The sequence below is a fragment of the Raphanus sativus genome, chromosome 5, assembly GCF_000801105.2.
Source record: "Raphanus sativus cultivar WK10039 chromosome 5, ASM80110v3, whole genome shotgun sequence".
In the NCBI taxonomy this organism is placed as follows: domain Eukaryota; kingdom Viridiplantae; phylum Streptophyta; class Magnoliopsida; order Brassicales; family Brassicaceae; genus Raphanus; species Raphanus sativus.
This window is the reverse complement of record NC_079515.1, coordinates 2,001,473-2,026,602: the sequence shown is the minus strand read 5'-3', so window position 1 is coordinate 2,026,602 and position 25,130 is coordinate 2,001,473. Positions and strand designations below refer to the sequence as shown.

Genomic DNA, 25,130 nt, shown 5'->3' with positions numbered 1-25,130 from the left:
GATTCTCGAAAACAAGTCTTTGGTTTGATATGTATTTTGTCTTATCATGTGTCATGTTATTTAGAGTTTCCTAGTTAATTAATGCATGTCTTATTATGATGTTTACTTTTGTTTGCGGAGATTATAATTCTCTCTATTTCATGTTTAATTTCACAAAATATCATTTTTATTGCAGTTTTTATATATAAACTACTATAAAGTTTCAGTTTCATCCATACTATATATTTTTAAAATTAGTAAAGAGGAAATTTTATAAAAAGAGTAAACAAAATATATGATGAATATTTCGCATCTATATGTAAAATAAAATATTGAAGAATGTGTTTTACAATCAAAACTCATGTGGGTTTCTTTTTCTACAATAGAACTATTAGTTTATTTTCTATTTTGTTTTTGTTCCTTGTATTTTTGTTGGGGGTGCGAATCTATCATTGGGTTGAACAAATAGAAGAGTATAGATGCATGTTGGGTGCTAACAGATGGTACGCATTGATCTCAGATAACTCAGCCAATAGAGACCGATGAGTAGTTGCCATTAAGGAGTCTTCCAAGTATTCCACATAGTAGTACTCAATGACCTTTTCATGATTCTCACTTTATTTAGTATTTTGTCGGCATTTGTGCTAAGTAATTCTCTTTTTGTTATATATATTGTACGCACTTTTCATTTTGTTGTCTATTCGAAAATTATTAACCAAAACAACGTACGTATATGAATAAATCCTCCAAATGTTCATGTGTCAAGCAAGTGTCAAGTTGCGGTGTTACTTCTTAGTCTTTTTTTTCTTAGTCTTATTATTATTGGTTTTTTTTTAATCAAGTCTTGTTTTTCTTATTTATCTTTTTGTATTGTGAGTGAATCTTTTTTTTTTTTTTTGCGTTTGTGGTGATCGAATCTTGAAGACTGATATACTCGGAAATCATGAGTTACATAGGCACCACTACGAGATCACATGACTCAACCATTTAATAAAATTAAAGGGAATATTTTGGTTCATAATTGGAGTAAAATTAGAAAATAGTGTAACGAACCAAGAAGAGGAATCAAAGTACTCTTAAGATGTACCTTTTGTACAAAAAAAGTTGGAGCATTATGTGAGGGGAAGACCCAAGCAGGAACCTCCCGTCCATGCAAATAATAGCAATCATATAAAGTTCTTGATTCTACAGCTAGCTTCAAATATATGCTTTTTGGTTTTTTTTTTTGTGCAAACCGAACTTTTTAATTGAATCAAACTGGGTTAACCGATCAGAGAGCCTGTTTGGCTACTGAATCAGCTACAACATTGTTCAATCTAGGGATAAATTTAAACTTAAATGGATCTTAGTATATGATCGATTTTATCTGCTAAAACTAATAGTAAAATAAATAAATATATAATCAATAAATACTCATACTTCTAATTAAAAAGATATTAATGTTAAAATTCATGGCTTTCTACATTGATCTAAATTACGTATATATAAGGTTATGTTAGAACTTATAGTCCGCGTGTGTCTCTGAGATTCATAAGAAGCTACATCCTAAATATGGGTGTTTTGAAGCCTCATCAAATCTTATCGTTCCATATCACATATCATTCTGGTAAATCCTGGTGGGTAAGTTTGGATTCTAGAGAAAAAACTTCAATTATTACTCTTAAAGTCAACTATCTTTGTTATTTATCTAAATTTAATAGTCTTTTTTTTTTTTTTTTTTTTTTTGCAAGTACTTCATTTTTTATTTATAGCAATCCCCAAAGGGGAGTTTTGAGTTACAAGATTAAACGGAGATAAGCAGCATAATAGTGAAACTCATGTGAAGCAGATCATTTGGCTCGATTTTCAGACTTGGAACCTGTCGAACCATGTATGGACGTATGATTCTTGAAAACGCAGGGGAACTTGAAAAGAAGGGGGTTTTTCTTTGTCCAGACTTAGAAGCTTTGCTCGGGTTTGAAGTTGGATTTCTTTGACAATTTGAGCGGCAGGTTTGTTGACTCCAGAGTGCAATCTTGAATTTCTTTCTCTCCATAGGAAATAGACTGAAGCTTGAAAAACTATTTTGAGAATAGCTTTGAGCTTTCCTCTAGCCGGTATATCAATCAACCAAGTGACAATATCCTGCCAACCAAGAGGATGATTCATGCCGACTCCTGATAATAAGGAGTTCCAAACTGAAGCCGAGTAGGCGCAGTCAAAGAAAAGATGGGCCGTCGACTCTGGTGCATGACCACAGAGCAGACACTCCGCCGGAACTACGAGACCCCAAGATCTCAACCTGTCTCGTGTTATCATTCTGTCCTTTAGAACCAACCAGACTATGAAGGAGTGTTTAGGAACTTTTTGAGGGAACCAGACAGCCTTGTACCATGTGACCGGAGGAGGCGAAGGATTCAAGGAGTTCCAAAGTTTGGAGGTTGAGAAAGTTGATGGGGGATCATCCACGGAGTTTCTCCATAAATAATAGTCATCTTCCTGTGTATCAGTGACTGGTTGAGAGGGTAAAGCTTGACGAAGACTTCTTAAGATGGGATTCCTGCTGCGAGAAGCTCTCCATGCGCCCGCTAAGACAGCCTCAGCGACAGAGCTATCAATTGGAACGCCAGAGACCTGAGGTCCTAGAGGACCAGTGATATCAATAAGGGGACCAAGCTCCGTCCAGTTATCATGCCAAAAGGACGCAGAGGCTCCGGAATTTACGTGACAAAGAATCCGGGGCTTTGCCAAGTACCTAAGCTTCATAAGTCGCTGCCATATCCAGCTGCCAACGTTGGAGAAATCAGAGGTCCAAAAGATTCTTCCAGATAAAATATGGCTCTCAATCCAAACAACCCATAGAGAATATGTGCCTGAGAAGAGAAGCCAAATTAGTTTAACTCCATAGACTTGATTTAAACCCAAAAGCCTGCGAAGACCTAAGCCTCCACACTCTCTCGGTGTACAAACTGCCTCCCATGAAACTTTTGCTCCTCTCGCTGAGCCTGAGGCACCTGTCCATAAGAAGGCATTGCAAATCTGTTCCAGCTCATCCAGACACTCCTTAGGTAGGGGAAAAATAGCAGACCAGAAGTTGATCATGCTATAAATCACCGATTGAATCAGTTGTAGTCTTCCAGCGAAAGAAAGGTGCTTTGCAGTCCATGTGTTAACACGAGCTCTGACTTTGTCAATCAGTGGTTGATAGTCTTGGCGAGTCAGCTTGTGAGGCATCAATGGAACTCCAAGATACTTAACAGGAAGGGATCCATGTACCAACCCGTGTTCTGCCGCTAGCTGTGAAGCCAGCAGAGCGTTGTTCCCATCCACAAACACGCAGGTTTTCCTCAAGTTGAGAGATAAACCCGACCTCCTCTGAAAATCCCGAAGAACAGTAAGAATACCACGGAGAGAATCCCGAGAACCGTCAAAGAATATGAGAAGATCATCAGCAAAACTCAAGTGAGTAACCAGAGGGTTATAACACTTGGGGTGAATACCGAAGCTTCTCTCACGAGCTGCAATGTCCAAGTCTTTGGATAGAATATCCATAGCCATGACAAAGAGAGAGGAAGATATGGGGTCTCCCTGGCGCAGACCTTTTTCCCCCGGGAAAAAACCCGCAAGCTCTCCATTCAAGGAAACAGAGTAATGCGGAGTCGTGATGCACTCTCTGATCCAAGAATAAAAATTTCAGGCAGCTGATAGGCTTGGAGCATGTTCAGCACGAAATCCCACTCAATGCTATCAAAGGCTTTGGAGATATCCACCTGGAGACAGCCTCTCGATGTTATTCCGTCCTTGTGAAAGTCAGCCACTAGCTCAGAGGCAAGAAGTACATTCTCACAGAGAAGCCTCCCTTGAATGAAGCCCACTTGATTCCTTTGAACAGACCTCGGAGTAATGAGTTTAAGCCGAGAAGCCAGAAGCTTTGCTATGACTTTATAGACTGTGTTGCACAGGGAGATGGGCCTGAAATCCGAAAGGGAGGAAGCTCCTGGAGTCTTGGGGATCAAGGAGATGACTGTGGCATTTGTTTGTCTCTGCATGCTCGGGTTTAGAAAGAACTGTCTTACTGCAGTAGTAAAATCAGCCCCAACAAGCTCCCAAGATGATTTAAAGAACTCAGCCGAAAACCCATCGGGTCCCGGGGCTTTATCCTTAGGGAGGGAGAATAAGGTATTCCTTATGTCCTCGTCTGAAGGAATTGCCGAAAGCAGCTGATAGTGATGAGCACTGCATCTATACGGGTGAACAGACCGGATCTCAGCAACCGTATAGGGGGTGACAGCAGCATTAGATCGACCCTGAAGCATGGAGTAGAAGTGAACCGCCATATTTTTCATCTCTTGAACATCAGTCACGCGGGTATTGTTTGAAGTAGTCAGGAAGTGTATGATGTTTCTGGAGAGGTTTGCCTTCACACACTTGTGGAAGAACCCAGTGTTGAGATCTCCTTTGCAATTCCAACGCACCCGAGACTTAAGCTTGAAAAAATTCTGCTCTGCAGCAGCAAGGGTTAACCAAGAATCTCGGACAGTACGTTCTTCGTCAAACAGAGCTGGAGTCGGAGCTGAGAGGAGACGAGACTGTATACTCTGTAGAGTCTCGAAGACCGCTTTGGTCCTTTTCTCAATTTCACTGAAAGCAGACCGGTTCAGAGATTTGCATATTAACTTTGCAGCTCTCATCTTCTGGTAAAGAGCTGTCATTGGTGAAGTTGTAAAGCCAGAGGATGTCCACGCTTCTTCGATAAGACTTGAGTAATCCGGGTGGGAGGAGAAAAAGGAGAAGAACATGAACCTTATCTTCCTGATCGCCGAATCAATAGAAATAGTGACAATACACGGTGAGTGATCGGAACCCCCAGGAGGATCAAACACTACACCAGCACTAGGAAATTTATCTTGAAAGGCCTCGTTAATGAGAGCTCTGTCGAGTTTCCTTGTCTTAGGATTATCAGGACTGCTGTTGGTCCAAGTATGGAAACATCCCTGAAAAGATAGATCATAGAGGTCGCTGTCAGTTAAACAACTCCGAAAATCCTCCATGCCTCCAATTGGAAAGTCAGCTGGGTAGAGAGAGTAGATTTCTGATATATCCAAGACTTGGTTGAAGTCACCCATGAGTAAATTTAATAGTCTTTATTCTCTCCTGTTCATCTTTATATGCTTACATGACTATTATGATGATTTTACGAGCAACAAGAACTATACAAAGTTAACATTTTACCAAAAAAAAAAGAACTATACAAAGTCGAATCTGGTTATTTTGTATTCGTTTATTAACCGACACAACAAAAACACATTCCATATATGATTTAAGTCAAATTATTATTTAAGTAGCTGGATATGAAAGCAACAAGTAAAAGGATGAGAAGCTAGACGAAGCAAATTGTAAGGAATATCGATTATTAACTACAATTAAGACACAATCAATACACTGTCATAATTAAAACTCTTCAAATAAACAAATGAACAATCTATATAGAATCAAATCAGCCCTTGATCGTCATCATCATTACCATCATTCATCATCATGCCTTCTCGGATTGGTAATGAGAGAGAGATTGGCGCTGGGACGCAGATACACGAGTGGCATGAAACTTGGCAATAAAGGCAGACGCTTTGCGGTCAATACCTGGTTCAGCCACCCAGTAACGTTTGTCTTCATCACTAGCCATTGCTTTGCGAGTATAAACGACGTCGTCCCAAGAGGCGTCTGCTTCCACTCTTTGAGACCTTCGTGTTTTAAAGAAGCCGAAGAGACTGTGTGACATGTTTGCTCCCATTAGTATGTGTCCTTGAATTTGTCTGGAACGAGACGAGAACACGAAGAGAGACGAAAGAAGAGAGAGGTTTTTGATCAAATGTTGTTTTGAGTGTGTTGGTGGCTTAAGTGGAGACGTGGGTTTGCGCATGTATTTATAAGGAATGTTGTTCATCCAAAAAATGTTAAATATTAGCAAGTACGTATTCAACTGAGATTTTTTTTTTTTGAAACACACTTTCATTCATTCAAGTCTCTTAAATCAACTGAAATTATTTTTTCTTATTTGTTAACGTTTGTTTGTCGCATTGCAGCAACCACAAGTCTATAGTATAAGTTTTTGTTTTTTGTTTTTGAGAATTGGCATTAGTATAAGTTTTTTTCTTCAATTGATTTCGTAAGAAAATCGGAGAATTTTTATTTCATATAGTTTATCTTTTAATTTGGACGTATTGTCTTACAAAATATGTTAGAGGTTTAAGATAAAACAAATTGCCGTTGATATTTTGTTTCGTTTGTTATAAATCTAGTGAGTTGAAGTCTTTTGAAAAATATATAAAGAAAGTTTGATATGACATATTGATGTTCGATTCGGTCTAGTTTTGGCATAGCTCGAACCAAATTGCATCTATTGATCAAAAGTATATCAAGAACATGAAATTTCCACATGTTCTATCACGAAATTTTCCTTAGTCCTTTCAATTTTTTTTGGAATTCAATATCATCTACTTAAGAAACAATGTCAAAGTTCAAAATATATTTGTTTAAATACAAGGCGAGCAAATCATTAACAGCCGGGATATTATGATTCAGGCACGTCGAGAATGGTAAAAACCAATCATATGGTTGTGGAGATTTTGCAAATGTCATGTATTGGCTTGATTTGACAACACCCCCCCCCTCCCCCCCCCCACCCCCCACCCCCACCAAAAAAAGGCATTGGTTAGGCATTTTTAAGTTCTCTGTGTTCGTTTAGTCTTTTCTCTCATACTTTCTTCAATGTCTTGTTTTCTTTTATAGTATTCTTTTTCTAGAAACAACTTTTTTGAAAATAATTTTTCTATTATTTGTTTCTAGTTACACAAGAATTTTCTTATATTATCAAACTCAAACATACTCTCACTTTGTTCTCCTTTTCTTCCCCCGCCAATCTTAGCAAACTCTTGCCTAACTTAAGGCCACTTTCATTTTTCCAAAACACTTTTTATTTTACTCATGGTCATACACGTCAGGATTTTGAGCAGTCATACACGTTAGGAAGATAATTCTAACGTGAACCCTAACGTTTAGAAGATAACTCTCCGCCACTAATTATTTATTCAGTTATTTAGATCTCGTATATTTCAATTTGTTTTATTAATATAAAGGTAATTAAACTAAACCATTGTGAATGCTTCCGAATTTCACAATGACCAACCAATATTTAAGAAGTACAATACATTGATCGAGTATGGTGTGACTGTTCAAAGTGTCGGTCAAGTATGTCAAACATGTAACTTGAATGTTTCTAAACTCCTGTAAGCATTTTAATTTCTGTCCAAACTGCAGATTAGCAATTTCCTATGCGTACTAGCCATGACTTTTCTAGAGTAAAGTGGAAATTAAAGTTAGGTTTGTGCTTTGTAATAATATTAATTAAACTGAACGTAAGTGGGGGAAACTAACAATCGGTTTCGCATTAGCATAGAGATTTAGCGATTTACTATAGTAATTGCATATACATTACGCGAGGGTGAAATACTATATGGATGTAGAAAAGTATGTAATTTGGTAGGAATGCAGTATTAATATTGTTATATAAAATTATAGAAACAAAACATGGGGAGGAGAAGAGCAGTCAGTCAAAAAGAGAAGTGAAAAGAATCTGTTGGAGAATATAAAGACTCAATATTTTAATAAGACAATTAGAGTTTTTCGTGCTTATTTGTGGAATATATCCAACAACTACAAGCTACAAATATAATCACTAACTAATATTTATTGGGCCACTTTACGTGAGAAAGTATCATAATCTTCTTTCTTAATCCTTCACCTATAAACTGAAATTATCTACCTGTAAACGAAGCTAAGTAATTCACCTAGCTCCATCAGATGGGTTGTAACTTGAAATTAATTAAAAGGGAATAAGTGGAGATGGTCTATTGGTCTCTAATTTTGTAACGGGAATATAAGATGGGTTGTTACTTGTACGTAACCAGTAGATATAGAAGATAACAAAAATAATTATAGCATTAATATGATATTTGTAAAGAATGAGATTGAGGACTATAAGTCTATAAGTAAAGTATGGTTTTACTTAATATAATATGAAACGCTTATAAAGCGGCATTTGGAAATCTAAGACTAATGTTGTGGTTTTTTGTACAAAATATTGAAGATCAGAGTTTTAACATGATTTTGAATTTTGATCCTTCATTTCTTTTAGTAAATCTAAATCATACTCCCTTAGATAGGGCAAAAAACAAAAGAGAATGCATAATGATGACTACGTTGTTATGTAGATGATTAGAGAAATAGCACACGCTCTAGTCTGGCTTCTGCTGCATGTTGATGTAGGTAACAAGTAATAAAACAAATCAAATTGTAGAATTGAGAGCATAAACACGTACGTGAATAACTTCTAAATGCGATTAGCTATGATATGCTCGAGAGCAAAGGTTCTCCACTCAACAATTCTTTTTCATCACGTGAACCAAATTAATCATCAGAAGACGTACTCATAGCCAACAGATTGATAAATTAAAGCTCTAACTTTTTTTTTTGTAGAATCATTTCTATTCATATTGGTTTAGTTTGCGATTATATATCAACATTAATTAGCTGTAATCAATTACGATTATTATTAGTAATGTTCTTTTTTTGTCATAGAAGAAACGAATCCATAGCATAATTGTACACCCAAAAATAAAACACAAATCCATATATTCCATAACATCTTTGCTTTTTTTGATAAACAATCCGTTTTGCGTTGCATACGTTATCAGCTATAGACAGCACGGTGTTCCGCATAGATCAAACCAAACGTCAGACTGTTTACGTAAGAGGCAGTCAACAAAACGGCGCGCAGTTTATATCATCAAGGAAGAAACAACAACAACAACAACAGGCGCATGCATAGATGGATGTTGATTGCTAACCGAGAAGGTTGTGACCGCACAGACTCTTCTTCGCCTCTTCCTTCCTTCCTCGTGAATTCGATCATAAAAAAAAATATATCCAAAATCAGATTAGGGTTTCTTCGGTTCTCCGCAATTTCGAGGTAATTCAATCTTCATTCTTTGTTTTAGGGTTCATGCATCCCAATTCCCAATTTTGAAATTGGTTAGGTGGCGGATTGTAAGCATATGACATGACGATTGGGTGTTGTGGAATTTGAATTGGACCATAAAGTTGAAACCTTTCGTCTCCTTAATCTCTCGCTTTTTCTGTATTGAATCGAAGTGTTTTTGTTTATTGCCTCTGTTTCCATTAGTAGTAGTGGATTCATGTTTCTATTGGCCCAAATGCTTTGATTTTTGGTTCGGTTAGAATCTAAAAAGTTTCAATCTTTTCGGTTTGAATGTGCCTTCATCATTGAAATGATAATCTGCATTGATTCACTTGTTGGCTCTGTTATAATCTGAAAAGTCAAGCCTGTTCTGTCTAAATGTGCCTACATCATTTGAAATGTCACTGCTTTGCAATGATTCACTTGTTGCAATAATAGCTTCAACTGAGAGCTTAGACTACTTGTTTCCGTTTATGTTTCGTGTTGCAGAGTTTTGATGTATTAAGCTTGAGAGCATAGATTTGTCACATCCAATACAATTGCATTGAGCTTTGACTACAACTACTAGAGATAGGATTTGATATTTTGTTTTGTGTCTGAATGTGCCATCATCATTGAGATAACATTGTTTTTGCATCGGACTTACTTGGCGCAATAATAGTTTCAAAGTGATTGGTGCGGTTGATATCTTCTATTGTATCGGTATACCTGTGATAGGTTTTTAAATCAGAAACTGAGAGATTTGGCTACTTGAATTCTTAAGCTTTGGAGCTTAGATTGTCACAACCAATAGAGGAGAACCATGCAGTTGCATTGAGCTTGGACTACTACACAATAACTAGACATTTGACATTTTTTGGTTTTTGTGTCTTCTTCCTTCTTGCAGGACATGTCAGGGAAACGGGTGATAGCAATATGCATGTCCGGTGGAGAGTTCCTGACAGAGAAAAGCGGAGCGTTAACATACAAAGGAGGCGATGCTCACGCAATAGACGTGGACGAGCAGATGAAATTCAAAGACTTCATCTCAGAGATAGGGGAGATGTTCAACTGCGACGCTAGAACGGTCTGTCTCAAGTACTTCCTCCCTGATAACAAGAAGACGCTCATCTCCATCTCCAACGATAAAGACTTGAAACGGATGATCAAGTTCCACGAGAACTCCAACTCCGCCGACGTCTATCTCATACCAGAAGAGCCTGCTCCGGACATCTCGAACATGCCTGCCAGCAGATCCAGCAGAACTACATTGTCTGAAACGGTTCCTATAGAAGACATGATAGACGACATAACCGGACCGGAAGATCTCCCCCTCTCACTCTCAGCTCCTCCTGTTGTCACCATGGAGCATCAGGAAGTAGTGAACCACCGACCTGAAGAAGATGCACAGATCGTCATCACTCCACCGGACATAATGTCAGCGATTCTCGAAGTCCCTAATCCGAAAGGAGACATCCTCACAAAGGCGAGAACGCAGCAGTGGCAGAACACGATCACAGGCGTCGGACAGAGGTTCAAAAACGTGGGAGAGTTCCGGGAAGCACTGCGCAAGTACGCCATCGCGAACCAGTTCGGGTTCCGCTACAAGAAGAACGATAGCCATAGAGTGACGGTGAAATGCAAAGCGGAGGGATGTCCCTGGAGGATCCACGCCTCGAGGCTGTCCACCACTCAGCTCATCTGCATCAAGAAGATGACTCCTTCCCACACCTGCGAAGGCGCGGGAGGCATCAACGGTCTCCAGACGAGCAGGAGCTGGGTCGCTAGCATCATCAAGGAGAAGCTGAAAGTGTTTCCCAACTACAAACCGAAAGATATCGTCAACGACATCAAGGAGGAGTATGGGATTCAGTTAAACTACTTCCAAGCTTGGCGCGGGAAAGAGATAGCCAGAGAGCAGCTTCAAGGATCGTACAAGGACGGTTACAAGCAGCTCCCTTCGTTCTGCGAGAAGATCATGGAGACCAATCCAGGGAGCTTAGCTACCTTCACCACCAAGGAAGATTCGAGTTTTCACCGCGTTTTCGTCTCCTTCCACGCCTCTGTTTACGGTTTCCTCGAGGCGTGTAGACCGCTGGTGTTCCTCGACAGCATGCCGTTGAAGTCGAAGTATCAAGGGACGTTGCTGGCAGCTACCTCCGTCGACGGGGACGACGAAGTGTTCCCTCTAGCGTTTGCGGTTGTTGACGCGGAGACGGAGGATAACTGGGAGTGGTTCTTGCTCCAGCTGAGGTCTGCTCTCGGCGGGGGCGGGGCAGAGGTTTCCACCCCGATCACGTTCGTCGCGGATAGGCAGAAGAGTCTCCAGGAGCTGATCCCCAAGGTGTTTGCTAACTCCTTCCACGCCTACTGCTTGCGTTACTTAACAGACGAGCTCATCAGAGACTTGAAAGGACCGTTCTCACACGAGATCAAGCGTTTGATCGTCGACGACTTCTTCTCAGCAGCGTACGCACCTAGGCCTGATTCTTTCGAGAGACACGTGGAGAACATCAAGGGCCTCTCGGGGGAAGCTTACACCTGGATCGTGCAGAACAGCCAGCCTGATCACTGGGCCAACGCTTACTTCCCCGGTTCTCGTTACAACCACATGACTTCCAACTCGGGGGAACCGTTTTTCACCTGGGCTTCCGACGCTAACGACTTGCCTATAACTCAGATGGTGGATGTGATCAGGGGGAAGATCATGGGGTTGATCCACGTGAGAAGGATCAACGCGGCAGAGGCCAACGGAAGACTGACTCCTTCCATGGAAGTGAAACTGGAGAAAGAGTGTTTGAAAGCGCAGAGCCTTCACGTGGCGTCGTCCGCGGATAACAACCTGTTTCAAGTCCGGGGAGACACGTACGAGCTTGTGAACGTATCGCAGTGGGACTGCAGCTGCAAAGGCTGGCAGTTGACGGGGCTGCCGTGTCACCACGCCGTCGCGGTGATCAGCTGTATCGGACGCAGTCCTTACGAGCTGTGCTCTAGGTATTTCAGCGTGGAGAGTTACAGGGTGACGTACTCTGCGTCGATAAACCCTGTTCCTTTGTTGTTGGAAGGAGGAGGAGAGATGGGTGGTTGTAGAGAGAGCTCAGGGGGCTCTTCTGCGGTGACGGTGACGCCCCCGCCGACGAGGAGACCGCCTGGGAGGCCGCCGAAGAAGAAAACGCCGGCGGAAGAGGTGATGAAGCGGCAGCTGCAGTGTAGCAGGTGCAAGGGGCTTGGTCACAACAAGTCGACTTGTAAAGAATTTCTTCTTGAATGTTAGTTTTCTGGATTTGGTTCATTATGTTTTTGTTTTTAATTAACTTTTTTTTTAACTTTCATCAACTTTTTGTGATCAATCTGTAAGAAATGTGGATTGATTTTTTTTTTTTTCGTTTGTATTTTAGTTTCATTCAATAAAAGTTCTTGCTAAAGTTTTCACTTGTGAGGAGCATGTCAAAATGATAGAGAAACACAACAAATAGCAATGGATTTGACTGTTGCAGTGTTTCTTTTTAATTTGCTGCCATCTGACTCACATTTTAAGGTAGAAACTACTTTTTATCTTTTTTATCCCTATTAGATCACCAACCTTTGTTCACTTCAATTTTTTGCTTTTCATGGGTTTTTAGTTTATGTCTGTAAAGAATGAGATATATAGAATACACCAGACTCTTAAAAGAAATAAAACTTTGTTGACTTTTACAAGATCATAACCCCCAACAATGATTCACTCTTTTCTCTACTCACTACAACAAACAAGGGGTTACAAATACTTGATGTGATATAGCAGATAACTCACAAACCGAGCCATGGACACTGCTTCCTTGCATGTTCCGGTACTAACTTAGCCACCATCTCCACAGGTACACCTTTAAGCTCTGTTTTCACACAACACATGATTAAGAAAACCATGAGTTTTTTTTTTAATTCACTGTTCTTTATGATGCTTTTGAGCTATGAAACCAAGAAAAATGTGAAGAATGGGGAAGTAAATAGTAAATACCATGAGGCTTGAAGTTGAAAAGTGGTGGAAAGAAACGTCCATTGGGCAACCGTGCATTAGGATCTCTAAGCTCGTCAAAGAACGGGTGGACCAATGCATCAAGCTAGTTTGCCAAGAACACAACATTTCAACAAAAATAAGATAAAACAAACAAAGAAAAGTGAGAGAAGTAGGCAAATACTCACAGCACCACAACGGAGATTAGGAGAGTATTGAAGAAGCCTTGAGACCAAATCAACAGCTTCTGGAGGCATCCTCTTGTGGAAAATCTGGATTGACAAAAAAATATTTCAGTTAAAAAACAACCACTCAAACAAGACACTGATTAACTTTGTTAAAACTTGATGGTTGTTGCCTTAATACCTTATGCCATGGATGAGCTTTAATCTGAGGGAACTTGAACTCAGTGTAGTTCGGGTTCATGCATTTGATCTCTTCCCTTGTTGGTGTCCCCAAAACCTTAATAATCTCAACCAGTTGATCAACCCCACTCTCACCAGGGAACAATGGCTGGCATACAACAGATTATTAGGATTTGAAGCAGAGTGTGCAATGAAAAAAAGTTTTAATTACCTGACCGAGAAGAAGCTCGGCGAGAACACATCCAGCAGACCAGACATCAATGGCTGTAGTATACTCTGTAGCTCCAAAAATAAGCTCAGGTGCTCTGTAATACCTCGAGCATATATATGAAATGTTTGGCTCTCCTTTGACCTGTGTTTTCAAGAATCAACATTGATTAATATAGGAGAGAGTATCAATCAAACAAACAAACAAACAAACAAACAAACAAACAAACTCACCAATACTTTAGCACTTCCAAAATCACATAGCTTCACTTGATGAGTGTGTGGGTTTACCAACAAGTTTTGAGCCTTAATGTCACGATGACACACGCCTATACATCGGTGAATGTAACATAAGGACCTGAAAATCTGCCAAGAAAACATAAAAAAGGTTAATGAAATCTCCCTTTGCAATAAGAAAAAAAAAAACTAATAATGTCTATATACCTGATAGGTGTAGAGTTTGACGTAAACGATAGGCATTCGTTGGTTAAGTTTGTTGTAGTGTTTGATAACACGGTGCACTGTTTCCGGAACGTATTCGAGGACTAAGTTGAGATAAAGCTCGTCTTTCTCGGTGGTCGAGAAGAAGCAGTGTTTCAAAGAGACTACGTTCGGATGGTCGAGCAGCCTCATTGTTTGTAGCTCACGGTTCTTGTACCTACGGTCTTGCAACACTTTCTTTATCGCTACAGTTTCTCCTGTCTCTAAACACTTCGCCTGGAGAAACAAAATGATCATGTCAGTGGCAAAGACACATATGGTTTGATAGATAAGATAGTAACAAAAAAAAAAACTCACTTGGAACACAACGCCAAAGGAACCGTGTCCAACAACACGCTCTGCCATGTAACTGATTGTCTGCAAGTTTTAACATCCAAGGAGATTCACTTAGCTAATGAACTGATAAAAAGGATCAAGAAGAAGTATAACAAAAACCTGCTTAGGTTGGCCGTTTCTTCCACCAATGGTAGTCACTATAATATGACCAGTCTCTGTGACATTGCCGTTTACGATTGTAGCTTCCATTTCCTGGTGAGATCATCAATTAATCAAGTCAGTTAACAGAAAAAATAATAATAATAAGTGAAGCCACAAAAAAAAGAAAAAAAACATACTTTATCATCTTGAATTTTCATGTGATTCATCTCTTCTGGTAACCTATCAGCATCAGTAACAGCGTTTCCATTAGAGTCTCTAACCGCGGCACTAGGCTCTACGCCCACCGTGGCCATCTCTGGAACACTTGAACTTGTTTTTTTTCTTTTTAAATAAAAGATTCTTCCTTTGTCACTCCTTCAAATCTCAGCCCTGCAGCAAGTAGTGATGGGTTATTAATTAGATCGTCAAATAAAACCATATCTACAATTACAGTTGCTTTCGTCTTTTTAATTTAAATGAAGTAATCTCAAGACTACACAACAGAAATCTCTAACATGCAAAAGTTTGGACTTTCAACAGAAACAACAATCACCTAAACAAGCAAGAGCTAACAAAAAATAAAGGTATATAGCCCCAATAAAGAAAATTAAAAAAACATGTAAAAAAAGTGAATAAGATCCATAAACATACCATAAAAGATAGCAAATTTCAACTCAAAAACAAGAGAATTTAAAACTCAGAAAATCCAAACACAAATCATGTTGTCCACATAGTAAAAATATCAAAAGGTGATCTATGAAGCTAAGAACATGAACTTTTTTAGGTGGGAAATTTCTTTTAAGAGATCCAGAAGAATTTTAGATGAGAAACATTAAAGAGAGAGATTTAGAAACGTACCCTTGGAGGAAGAATCAAGAAGATATGATTAGATCCATTGGAAGGAAAGATGGAAGATGGTTTGATGATGATGAATGTCTCTCTCTCTCTCTTTTCTCTTCTGTGTCTCTTCCTTTTTTTGGATTTTGGTGTGATGATGAATAATAATAGTTTTGTGAGAATGAAAATGCTGAAGCTCTGTGGCTGTGCTTTTTGATGATGAGAGAAGCATATGCTATAATGCGCTGGTGACAGTCATATCTTAAAAATGAAAATCCAGAAAAAATATATTCACAATAAGATATGTCTTTGGAGTTAGTAAAGTGAAAATAAAGTACATTGGGTTTGGTTTCTCTCTCTTTTTTAGTTTTTGATCATTCAAACTTTGTTGGGAGAATTACCAATTGTGACTCAAAACTTGGAGTCAAACCCAAAAGAGTACCCCAACTTGGGTCAAAGGCAAAAGTAACTTAAAAGGCTATTGAAATTACAACTATCTCCTTGTGAACAAACAAAAAAACGGATTTTTTTTTACGTTTCTACCCCTCGCAAGTCGTCTGTAAACAGACGACTTGAAAATAAGTCGTCCAGACGACTTTAAATTAAGTCGTCTGGACAGTTATTCTTAAACATAATTTAAAAATTTTGTAGAAAATATTTTGATAAGTGAAAAATTGGAATTATGTAATTAACATATGTCTTAAGAGATATAAATTAATATATAACAAATTTCAATTGTTTTCAGCCCAGATGAGTGAAAGTAGTGAGTCATGATATTCTTTAGTTTATGTTTCATCAACATATGTTGTAGTATTGTATGTGTTCTTAGGGTTAGATTTTGGAAAGCATTAAAACCGTTTTTGAAAATTTTTAAATTACCTAGGCGTGTTCGTTTCTGTGTATAGTAAACACTATTGAAGTATAATTTGATTTTATAACGTGGTTAGTAAGTTAATTTAGTCATTTTAGTTTAGGGGTTCATTTTAGGGTATTGGACGACTTAATATTTAGTCTTCTGTTCCCAGACGACTAAATATTAGGTCGTCTGATGTACATTATCAGCCAGAATAAGTCGTCTAAACCGGACCAAACCTTAAAGTTTACCAATGTACTTTTAAAGCTAACCGGATTATTTACCCAATATATAAGGTGATTTTTTTTTTTTTTTTTCATTTTCCGCGAACAGAAACCCTAACAGTTCTCTCTCACCGGCGATATCAAAGGCGATTCGAATTCCCACTATTTCCGAACAACCATCGTTCTCAACGTCGGCTATCTATCTCACTTCATTCTCACCGTTGTCGCCGCAGCTTCTTCTAACCCTAGCGCCGCCGATTCCTCTAAACCCTAGCGCCCCCGCTTCCACTATTTCCGAACAAACCGTCGCCCTCGCCACCGTGCTCACCAACGTTCTCACCGCCGCTTACTCTAAACACTAGCTAGCACCGCCGTTTCTTCTAAACCCTAGCGCCGCCGCTTCTTCTAAACCCTAGCGCCGCCGCTTCTTCTCTGTAAACCGTAGCGCCGTTTCTCTGTAAACCCTAACGCCGGTAAGTCATCAAACTCGTGGAAAAGATGAACATAAAACGTTGTCTCTTTCAATTTACTCATTCTCACCGTTTCACGTTTATTTTTTCAGATCTATAACCACAATGACGAGTACTCGAACTCCTTCTGCGACTAATCAGGTCCGCTTGAAATTTTTCTACTGGAAGACTTGTAAGTAAGTCGTCTGGAAAGTCTTCAACCTGGACGACTTAGTACGTCCATTTGGAAGACTTTCCAGACGACTTAAATATAAGTCGTCAACTAAGTCGTCCAGTTGGACGACTTTCTAGACGACTTATATTTAAGTCGTCTACTAAGTCGTCTGGAGTAACAATTAAGGCGTGATTGATTTAGCTTGTGTTCTGACTTCTATTGTTGTCTTTGATTATTTTGCAGACAAAAAGGATGGATATTCCAGAACTCCCCCGTAGGTTATACACATTAGGGGAAGAGCCAGAACCCCACAATAGCATTTCGTATCATACGGATAACACGAAGTTGCATACTGCTCTTAGGGAAGCTCTCACTGATGCTGAATTTGAAGAGCTCAAGGAGTCGAGATTGGGAGTTTTCATCAAGTTCAAGGAGCAGGGATTTGGTTGGGCTTCAAGGCTGGTTCACCACTTGCTCGGTTTAAAGCTGGACATTAAGAAGAAGTACGAGATGTGGTGTCTCGTTGGTCCAGAACCTGCGAGGTTTTCACTGTTAGAGTTTGAAAACATCACTGGTCTAAACTGCGACTACATCGAGGACCTTGAGACACCAGAATGTGAAGTTACCCCACAGATGGTTTCTTTCTGGGAGATGATGGGAGTTCATCGGGAAGCTGGGCCAAGTACTGATCAGATAATAGCAGCACTGAAGAGATGCGGGGATTGGTCCAGGGAAGATCGCAAGCGACTCGCGTACCTTTCCATCTTCACTGGATTCATTGAAGGGAAAAAGTTCTCAAGCGCTACACGAGCTACTCTCGCAAGGCTAGTGATGGATTTAGAAAGGTTTGAGAATTATCCATGGGGGAGAGTCGCGTTTAAGGTGCTGATGGACTCTTTGTGGAACAAAGATATTACTGGCTGTTACACCGTGGATGGCTTTATACAAGTTCTTCAGGTCTGGGCGTACGAAGCTATTCCGGGATTGGGTGCTAGTATTGGTCTACCCAGAGCAAACAGTCCGTCTCCACCGATTCTGGCTTACGACGGCAGCAGAGGCCGCAGATTCATGAAAGCTGCTATCTTGAGTCAGGTACCTTTCCATCTTCACTTAATTAAGTCGTCCGGAAGGTCTTCCAGCTGGACGACTTAGTAGACGACTTATTATAAGTCGTCTGGAAGGTCTTCCAGCTGGACGACTTAGTAGACGACTTATTATAAGTCGTCTGGAAGGTCTTCCAGCTGGACGACTTAGTAGACGACTTATTATAAGTCGTCTGGAAGGTCTTCCAGCTGGACGACTTAGTAGACGACTTATTATAAGTCGTCTGGAAGGTCTTCCAGCTGGACGACTTAGTAGACGACTTATTATAAGTCGTCTGGAAGGTCGTCCAGCTGGACGACTTAGTAGACGACTTATAATAAGTCGTCTGGAAGGTCGTCCAGCTGGACGACTTAGTTGACGACTTATAATTAAGTCGTCTATTTAGTATTTTGTTTCAAATATCTAACTCGATTCTTCTTCTATTTACTGCAGACCCGCGTGATCAACTTTGTTGAGAAGGACATTAGTGAAATGTGGCCAAAATGGGACTCTGAGGTTGATGACGTGCCCGCGGAGAACATCATTAAAGTGATGTATGATCGGAGACCGTGGAAGTGGACCATGGATTGCTGGGAAGTCACTGGTACAAAACCCAAGTTTGTGACTCCATCGAAAAGAGCCAAAGAGATGGTTGTGGAGGAGGTGGAGGAAGACAATCAGAGACCTCGGAAGAAAGCTCGTAAAGAGGCTCCTAAAGAGGCTCCTAAAGAGGCTAGAGAAGAGGCTCCTACAGAGGCTACAGAAGAGGCTACAGAAGAGGCTAGAGAAGAGGCTAGTTGGGTGACCAGAGAGGAGTTAGAAAACATGTTCAAGGACTTAGGTGACATGATGAAAGAGGGGTTTAAGAAGTGCATCAGGGAGATTAGGAAGATCTCCGATAGATTGGAAGCTGTGGAGAAGAAGGTTGGTGTCACCAATCAGGCTACCCCTCAAGCCCCAGAAACCGGGGTTAGTAAAAAACACCCTACCCCACAAGCCCCAGAAACCGGGGCTAGTAACAAACAGACTACTCCTCAAAAGGATCAGCCTCCACTTCAAACCAATCATCCTACTCCTCCCACCAGACAGCCTGCTCCTCAAAAGGCAAAGCCTACTCCTCAAACTAAACAGCCTGCTCCTCAAACTAAACAGCCTGCTCCTCAAACTAAACAGCCTGCTCCTCAAACGAAACAGCCTGCTCCTCAAACTAAACAGCCTGCTCCTCAGACGAAACAGCCTGCTCCTCAAACGAAAAAGCCTTCTCCACAAAAGAAACAGCCTTCTCCTCTGCCCAAAGAGGTTAATATCAAATCTTTAAGTCGTCTGGTCTTTGTATAGATTTGTAAATATATAAGTCGTCTGGAAGGTTTTCCAGCTGGACGACTTACAAATAAGTCGTCTGGAAGGTTTTCCAGCTGGAAAACCTTCCAGACGACTTATTTGTAAGTCGTCCAGCTGGAAAACCTTCCAGAAGACTTACAAATAAGTCGTCTGAACTCCAGCTGGAACCAAATCCTCTCCCAACTTTTATTTAAGTCGTCCAGGGTTAACTTGTTCTCTTTTATTGCAGAGATTGTTGCCGGAGGATACAGCAGATGAGGCGATCTCGGTATATAAGATCTTGCCGGAGGATAAAGCAGATGGTGTCACCTCCAAAGAGATTGTTCCTCTCACTTCCACTGACCAACCGAGCTTCGCTTCCAACGATCAACAACCGAGCTTCGCTTCCACCGATCCAGCTTCAGCTTCAGAACCGAGCCTGGTTGTATTGGACCAAACAGCTCCCACTGCTTCTGTGCGTGCAAGGAGTGAACGAACGAAGAAACCTGCTCCCACGCAGATATCTCCTTATACGGCAGAGAGAAGGAAACTCCTTAGAGTGGGAAAGTATAATCCATTTCCCACACTAAACAGACCTAAGATGAAGGAGCTCGCTGATTGGTTGAAAACTGATCCGTAAGTGATTGCTTTACCCATAATAGCTTGATTTAGTCTACCAAAACTGATTGCTTTTTTGTTTGCAGTGATTATTTCACTAAGGAAGAGGACAAACCACGTACATCACCAACTTGGTGGTATCAAAAACTCCGGACATCCAAAGCATGGCTGGAAGACGTAGTAAGTCTTCTGCTTATCTTTAAGTCGTCTGGTAACTTGTCTTTGTATAGATTTGTAAATATATAAGTCGTCTGGAAGGTTTTCCAGCTGGACGACTTATTTGTAAGTCGTCCAGCTGGAAAACCTTCCAGAAGACTTACAAATAAGTCGTCTGGTAACTTGTCTTTGTATAGATTTGTAAATATATAAGTCGTCTGGAAGGTTTTCCAGCTGGACGACTTACAAATAAGTCGTCTGGAAGGTTTTCGAGCTGGAAAACCTTCCAGACGACTTATTTGTAAGTCGTCCAGCTGGAAAACCTTCCAGACGACTTATTTGTAAGTCGTCTGGAAGGTTCTAACTTGTATTATTTTATATGCAGCATATAGATGCTTGGATGAATGTGCTGAGGCAGAGGTATAAGGAGAACCCACAATGTTTCCGGAGCGAGCGAATGTGCTTCCTGGATCACAACTTTACCCAGTCTTGGAGAGAACAGTATCTGGTCTTCAAAACATCGTCGTCTGATCACAATGGTTTAGGAAAAATGCTACCTAGTGGGGCGGCGAGTTTGTATGACGGATCAATGCCTTCATTTTGCCAATCAAACAAGAAGTGGGGGGAGGACATTGATGATATCTATGCGCCACTGAACTTGGACAACAAACATTGGGTGGCTATTTGGATATCGATCCCTAAGAGGCACATAGTCGTCTGGGACAGCATACCTTCAACTACCATACCAGAAAGATGGGATGAGATAATGGAGCCTTTTCTCGAGATGGTCCCTTATCTGATTGTGGAGTGCGGAGACCAGATGCATGGGTTGGAGCGATACACTTATGAGAGACTCCTCAAAGATGTACCCACGGCCAACAATGGTGATTGTGGCGTGTACGCTGCAAAGTACATTGAATGTCATGCTCTTGGGGTCCCCTTTAGCCCTAAAGACTTTGCTAGGTCCAATGCGAAGACTATGAGGGATACTATGGCTTTGGCTATATGGACGGAGCTTGTTGATCAGCATCTGAAAGATAATGAGGATGGTGATATGTTTGTAGGCATGTATGATTAGATACACAAATCAATTTGTATAGATTTTTTAACTTGTATAGATTTTTTAACTTGTATAGATTTTTTAACTTGTATAGATACACAAATCAATTTGTATATTTGAACTATTTGTATACACAAATCTATTTGTATATTTGAACTATTTGTTTACACAAATCTATTTGTATGTTTGTGGGCATGTATGATTTATTTGATTTTCTAACTTGTATAGATTTTCTAACTTACAAATAAGTCGTCTGGAAGGTTTTCCAGCTGGACGACTTACAAATAAGTCGTCTGGAAGGTTTTCCAGCTGGACGACTTACAAATAAGTCGTCTGGAAGGTTTTCCAGCTGGACGACTTACAAATAAGTCGTCTGGAAGGTTTCCAGCTGGACGACTTACAAAAATACACTTGAAGGGATAGTAGAAGGTAGTCTAAACACTGGACGACTTAAATACACTGGACGACTTAAATACACTGGACGACTTCGTAAAGGTCGTCTAAAAAAATACACTTGAAGGGATAGTAGAAGGTAGTCTAATACACTGGACGACTTCGTAGAAGGTAGACGAAACACTGGACGACTTAGAAATTAGTCGTCTGGACGGGTAATCAAGACTGGACGACTTATATTTAGGTCGTCTGGACAACTAGTCAACTGGTTGTGTACATTGTGGTTTCGTATGGCCAGTTTCCTTGCAGTTTGAGCATCTCCGTGCCCTGTGTTTCTTCCTGGGTTTGTGTCCCCTCATCCTAGATAGCTCCAACCAAGATTGCCATCTTGATTTCTTCTGTCTCCCCGGACCACGCTTTACGTTTGGAGGAAAGCATTCTCGTTCCTCAATATGTTGTGACACGATAGGATATATATTCTCTGAGTATCCTGCATACAGATGATTCTTTGAGTAAAGTGGACATACAAGTGTGTCGATATGCACACCAGCATGTGTTCCAGCTGCTATAGCATGAGAGCAAGGTATTTTCTCCACTCCATAGACACCACAACCACACTTTACGAAAAACGGGATTTAAAGGTATAGCATGAAGAAGTTCAACAAACATTATCGCAGACGACTTAGATTTAAGTCGTCCAGAAGACTTAAAGGTAAGTCGTCTAAAGAGGTCACTTTTGCAATTGAAAATTAAAAGGGACGACTTAATTCTAAGTCGTCCGGCTTTGTTTGTTAAAAAAAAAAATTCAGACGACTTATATATAAGTCGTCTACGAAAAACGGGCTAGTTTTGCATTTGACCGAATCGTGTCAGATCTTTGACTATTTCTGGACGACTTATAAATCAGTCGTCTCTGGAAAGTAAAAATTTCAATATTTTATTCAAACTAGACGACTTACACGTAAGTCGTCCCAGGTTAGTTTTGTAATTGAAAAATAAAACTTGAAATTTAACTTTCTCCAGACGACTTAACTAAAAGTCGTCCAGCTAGACGACTTAATTTAAGGTCGTCCGGGATAAGCAAGGTTTGGACGACTTAATTGGGAAAAATTCTGGACGACTTTGCTTTCCCCGGACGACTTTAAATTAAGTCTTCTGACGGGACGACTTTATATTATGTCGTCTGGTAAAAATTAAATTATGAAGTTTTATTTTTCAACTACAAAACTAACCTAAGACGACTTACACGTAAGTCGTCTAGTTTAATAAAATATTGAAATTTTAACTTTCCGAGAGACGACTGAATTATAAGTCGTCCAGAAATAGTCAAAGATCTGACACGATTCGGTCAAATGCAAAACTAGCCTGTTTCTCGTAGACGACTTATATATAAGTCGTCTGGACTGTTTTTTTTCACCAAACAAAGCTGGACGACTTAGTTTAAGTCGTCCGTTTGACCAGAAGACTCATCAGTAAGTCTTCTACATACAGATGACTTACTTGTAAGTCTTCTACGCGAACAGATTTTGAAAAAAATTCAAATTCGTACCTTCAACTAGGTGAGATGACTTTGTTTGCACACAGGGTCTTCTCCAACCACCCAGAACCTCAAACGAAAGCAACCGTAAGTCAAAACGAAAGAAATATGGCTCCAAACAATTTTGAATCAAAAGCTTCAGTTTTTTGGATGAATATGGAGAGAAAGTGAAAGAAATGTTGTTTTTAGTTCATAACAATTGAAACAGAGAGAGTGTAAAGAGATTTACGTGCATTAAAGGGCATTAAAAGCTCCAAACAGTTCGTACAAGGTTGTTCCCACTATTCATGGCAGTGGCAATATTGTAAATACTTGAAGAAAATGAGGTTGAGACAGTAAAGAAGCCATTTTCGAAAAAAAAAAAAAAAAGGGTTAATGGCATTTTCGTAGATAAAATGCAGATGTGGGGTTAAAAACTCAAAAAAAAAATGAGTCAAAAGAAAAGGTTAGTTTTCTGTTTGAATTCAAGTTTTGAGTCACTTTTGCAATAAGCCCAACTTTGTTTACCCCACTCTTCTGTATTTATACTATTAACCTTTGATAGATCCATCTTCTCTGTTTATTTTAGTGTTTTAATTTAATTTTGTGACTGGTTGGACAGACATACTAACAAAAACAATCTCAAAACAATGCTGGATTTCTTGTGAAGAATCAGGATTTATATTAATTGGATACAATTAGTGGCAGATACAAACATTAATTTAGTTTATATAATTTTTTTATATTTTCTCCTTTTTAGTGGCTTCATTCTGAGAACCATTTGTTTCCCAACTTTTTTAAAAAGGAGTCAAACTCAATAATGTCAAAGTTGATAAAGCTAGATTGGACTAAACTGCACTGATTCATTAATGATTTTTTAAAAAAATTTCTTTGACAGACGTCCAATAACTATTTCCTGAATGTCATACAATTGTCTGCTATAAAAATTTAAAACTAAAGAGTATCTAGATCAACAACCAACAGCCATAAAATATAACATTTCCAGCCAAGTGTATAATAAGTTTAAATAATTGTTTCTTAAATTTAATCGAAGAACCGAATATTATAATAATTGAAAAGGATGACGACATTTTGAAAATTTGGACAAAGCTGGAAGGTGGGGTCGGTGAGAAAACGACAACAAGCAGGGGTAAATTTGGTAATTATTGGATATATAAGAATATTCCAAAGTGTCTACAGTACAGGCTGAACTGGGGTCACGTGTCGGAGAGGCATGAATAAAGAAAGCCAAATTAAGCGACACTGAATTGAGCTTTGTAATGGGCCTTAGAGAACAATATAAATCAAATATTTAGTTATGGGCCTTAAAATTGTATAAATATATTATTAGGCCGAAAGTGTCGGAGAGGCATGAAAAAAATAATCAAATTTTACCATTACACTGAATTGGGCTTCTAATGGACCTTAGAAAATATAAAGACAAAAAATAAATAATGGGCCGAAAGAATTGGTCCCGGCGGGGCTCGAACCCGCGACCTTCGGCTCATAAGACCAACGCTCTAACCAACTGAGCTACGGGACCATCTTGTTGTGATTATTCTTATACAATTTATTAACACAATTTAAAGACTATTATATTAGAATAAGATATAAGATTTAAATACTATTAAATTAAAATAAGACATCCCAAGAAATCTATCTTATTAAAACAGAAACATTCTGTTGGACCTAACATTTATTTTGTAAGTTTTTAAATTAAATACACATTTATACTTTATAGTTAAACATACATTAAATCACTAATGTTAATTTCTTTATACTACTATCCATGTTTCCAAACAATATACTTATTTCTTTATAATGCTATCATTGTTTCCAAACAATATACTTATTTCTTTATACTATTATCAATATTTCCAAACAATATATTTTTATACTACTATCAATGTTTCCAAATAATACAATAATTAATCTTAATTATTTTATATCTATCATTTTCTCTTTAAAATTTTGTAGAAACGTCATAA

At 39.3% G+C, this 25,130-nt stretch overlaps 2 protein-coding genes, 1 long non-coding RNA gene and 1 other non-coding gene across 4 annotated transcripts; 2 read left to right on the top strand and 2 right to left on the bottom strand.

The window, feature by feature from the left end:
- Nucleotides 1-8,827: 8,827 nt before the first annotated feature.
- On the top strand, nucleotides 8,828-12,406 carry LOC108862197 (uncharacterized). Its single transcript, XM_018636252.2, has 2 exons — nucleotides 8,828-8,986; nucleotides 9,882-12,406. Exon 2 carries the CDS (start codon nucleotides 9,885-9,887, stop codon nucleotides 12,246-12,248), a length of 2,364 nt encoding a protein of 787 aa, XP_018491754.1. The 5' UTR covers nucleotides 8,828-8,986; nucleotides 9,882-9,884; the 3' UTR covers nucleotides 12,249-12,406.
- A 215-nt stretch (nucleotides 12,407-12,621) lies between these two features.
- On the bottom strand, nucleotides 12,622-15,576 carry LOC108862198 (shaggy-related protein kinase gamma). Its single transcript, XM_018636253.2, has 11 exons — nucleotides 15,317-15,576; nucleotides 14,656-14,848; nucleotides 14,477-14,569; nucleotides 14,339-14,398; nucleotides 13,985-14,257; nucleotides 13,775-13,906; nucleotides 13,545-13,685; nucleotides 13,335-13,481; nucleotides 13,157-13,240; nucleotides 12,972-13,074; nucleotides 12,622-12,846 (listed from the first exon to the last, which is right to left on the bottom strand). Exons 2-11 carry the CDS (start codon nucleotides 14,770-14,772, stop codon nucleotides 12,764-12,766), a joined length of 1,233 nt encoding a protein of 410 aa, XP_018491755.1. The 5' UTR covers nucleotides 14,773-14,848; nucleotides 15,317-15,576; the 3' UTR covers nucleotides 12,622-12,763.
- A 4,334-nt stretch (nucleotides 15,577-19,910) lies between these two features.
- LOC130512839 (uncharacterized) lies at nucleotides 19,911-20,281 on the top strand. Its single transcript, XR_008946445.1, has 2 exons — nucleotides 19,911-20,035; nucleotides 20,104-20,281. It is a non-coding gene; the product is annotated as an uncharacterized LOC130512839 (long non-coding RNA).
- A 4,330-nt stretch (nucleotides 20,282-24,611) lies between these two features.
- TRNAI-UAU (transfer RNA isoleucine (anticodon UAU)) lies at nucleotides 24,612-24,685 on the bottom strand. The gene has a single exon. It is a non-coding gene; the product is annotated as a tRNA-Ile (tRNA).
- Nucleotides 24,686-25,130: the final 445 nt, after the last annotated feature.

Bases quoted from the DNA above. Each gene is read 5' to 3' on its own strand.
- LOC108862198 (XM_018636253.2), bottom strand. From the start codon at position 14,772: ATGGCCACGGTGGGCGTAGAGCCTAGTGCCGCGGTTAGAGACTCTAAT. The intron at 13,686-13,774 runs GTGAGTTTGTTT...TTGAAAACACAG, and splicing joins TTGGAAGTGCTAAAGTATTG to GTCAAAGGAGAGCCAAACAT. The intron at 12,847-12,971 runs GTATTTACTATT...GTGTGAAAACAG, and splicing joins TTTCAACTTCAAGCCTCATG to AGCTTAAAGGTGTACCTGTG.
- LOC108862197 (XM_018636252.2), top strand. From the start codon at position 9,885: ATGTCAGGGAAACGGGTGATAGCAATATGCATGTCCGGTGGAGAGTTC.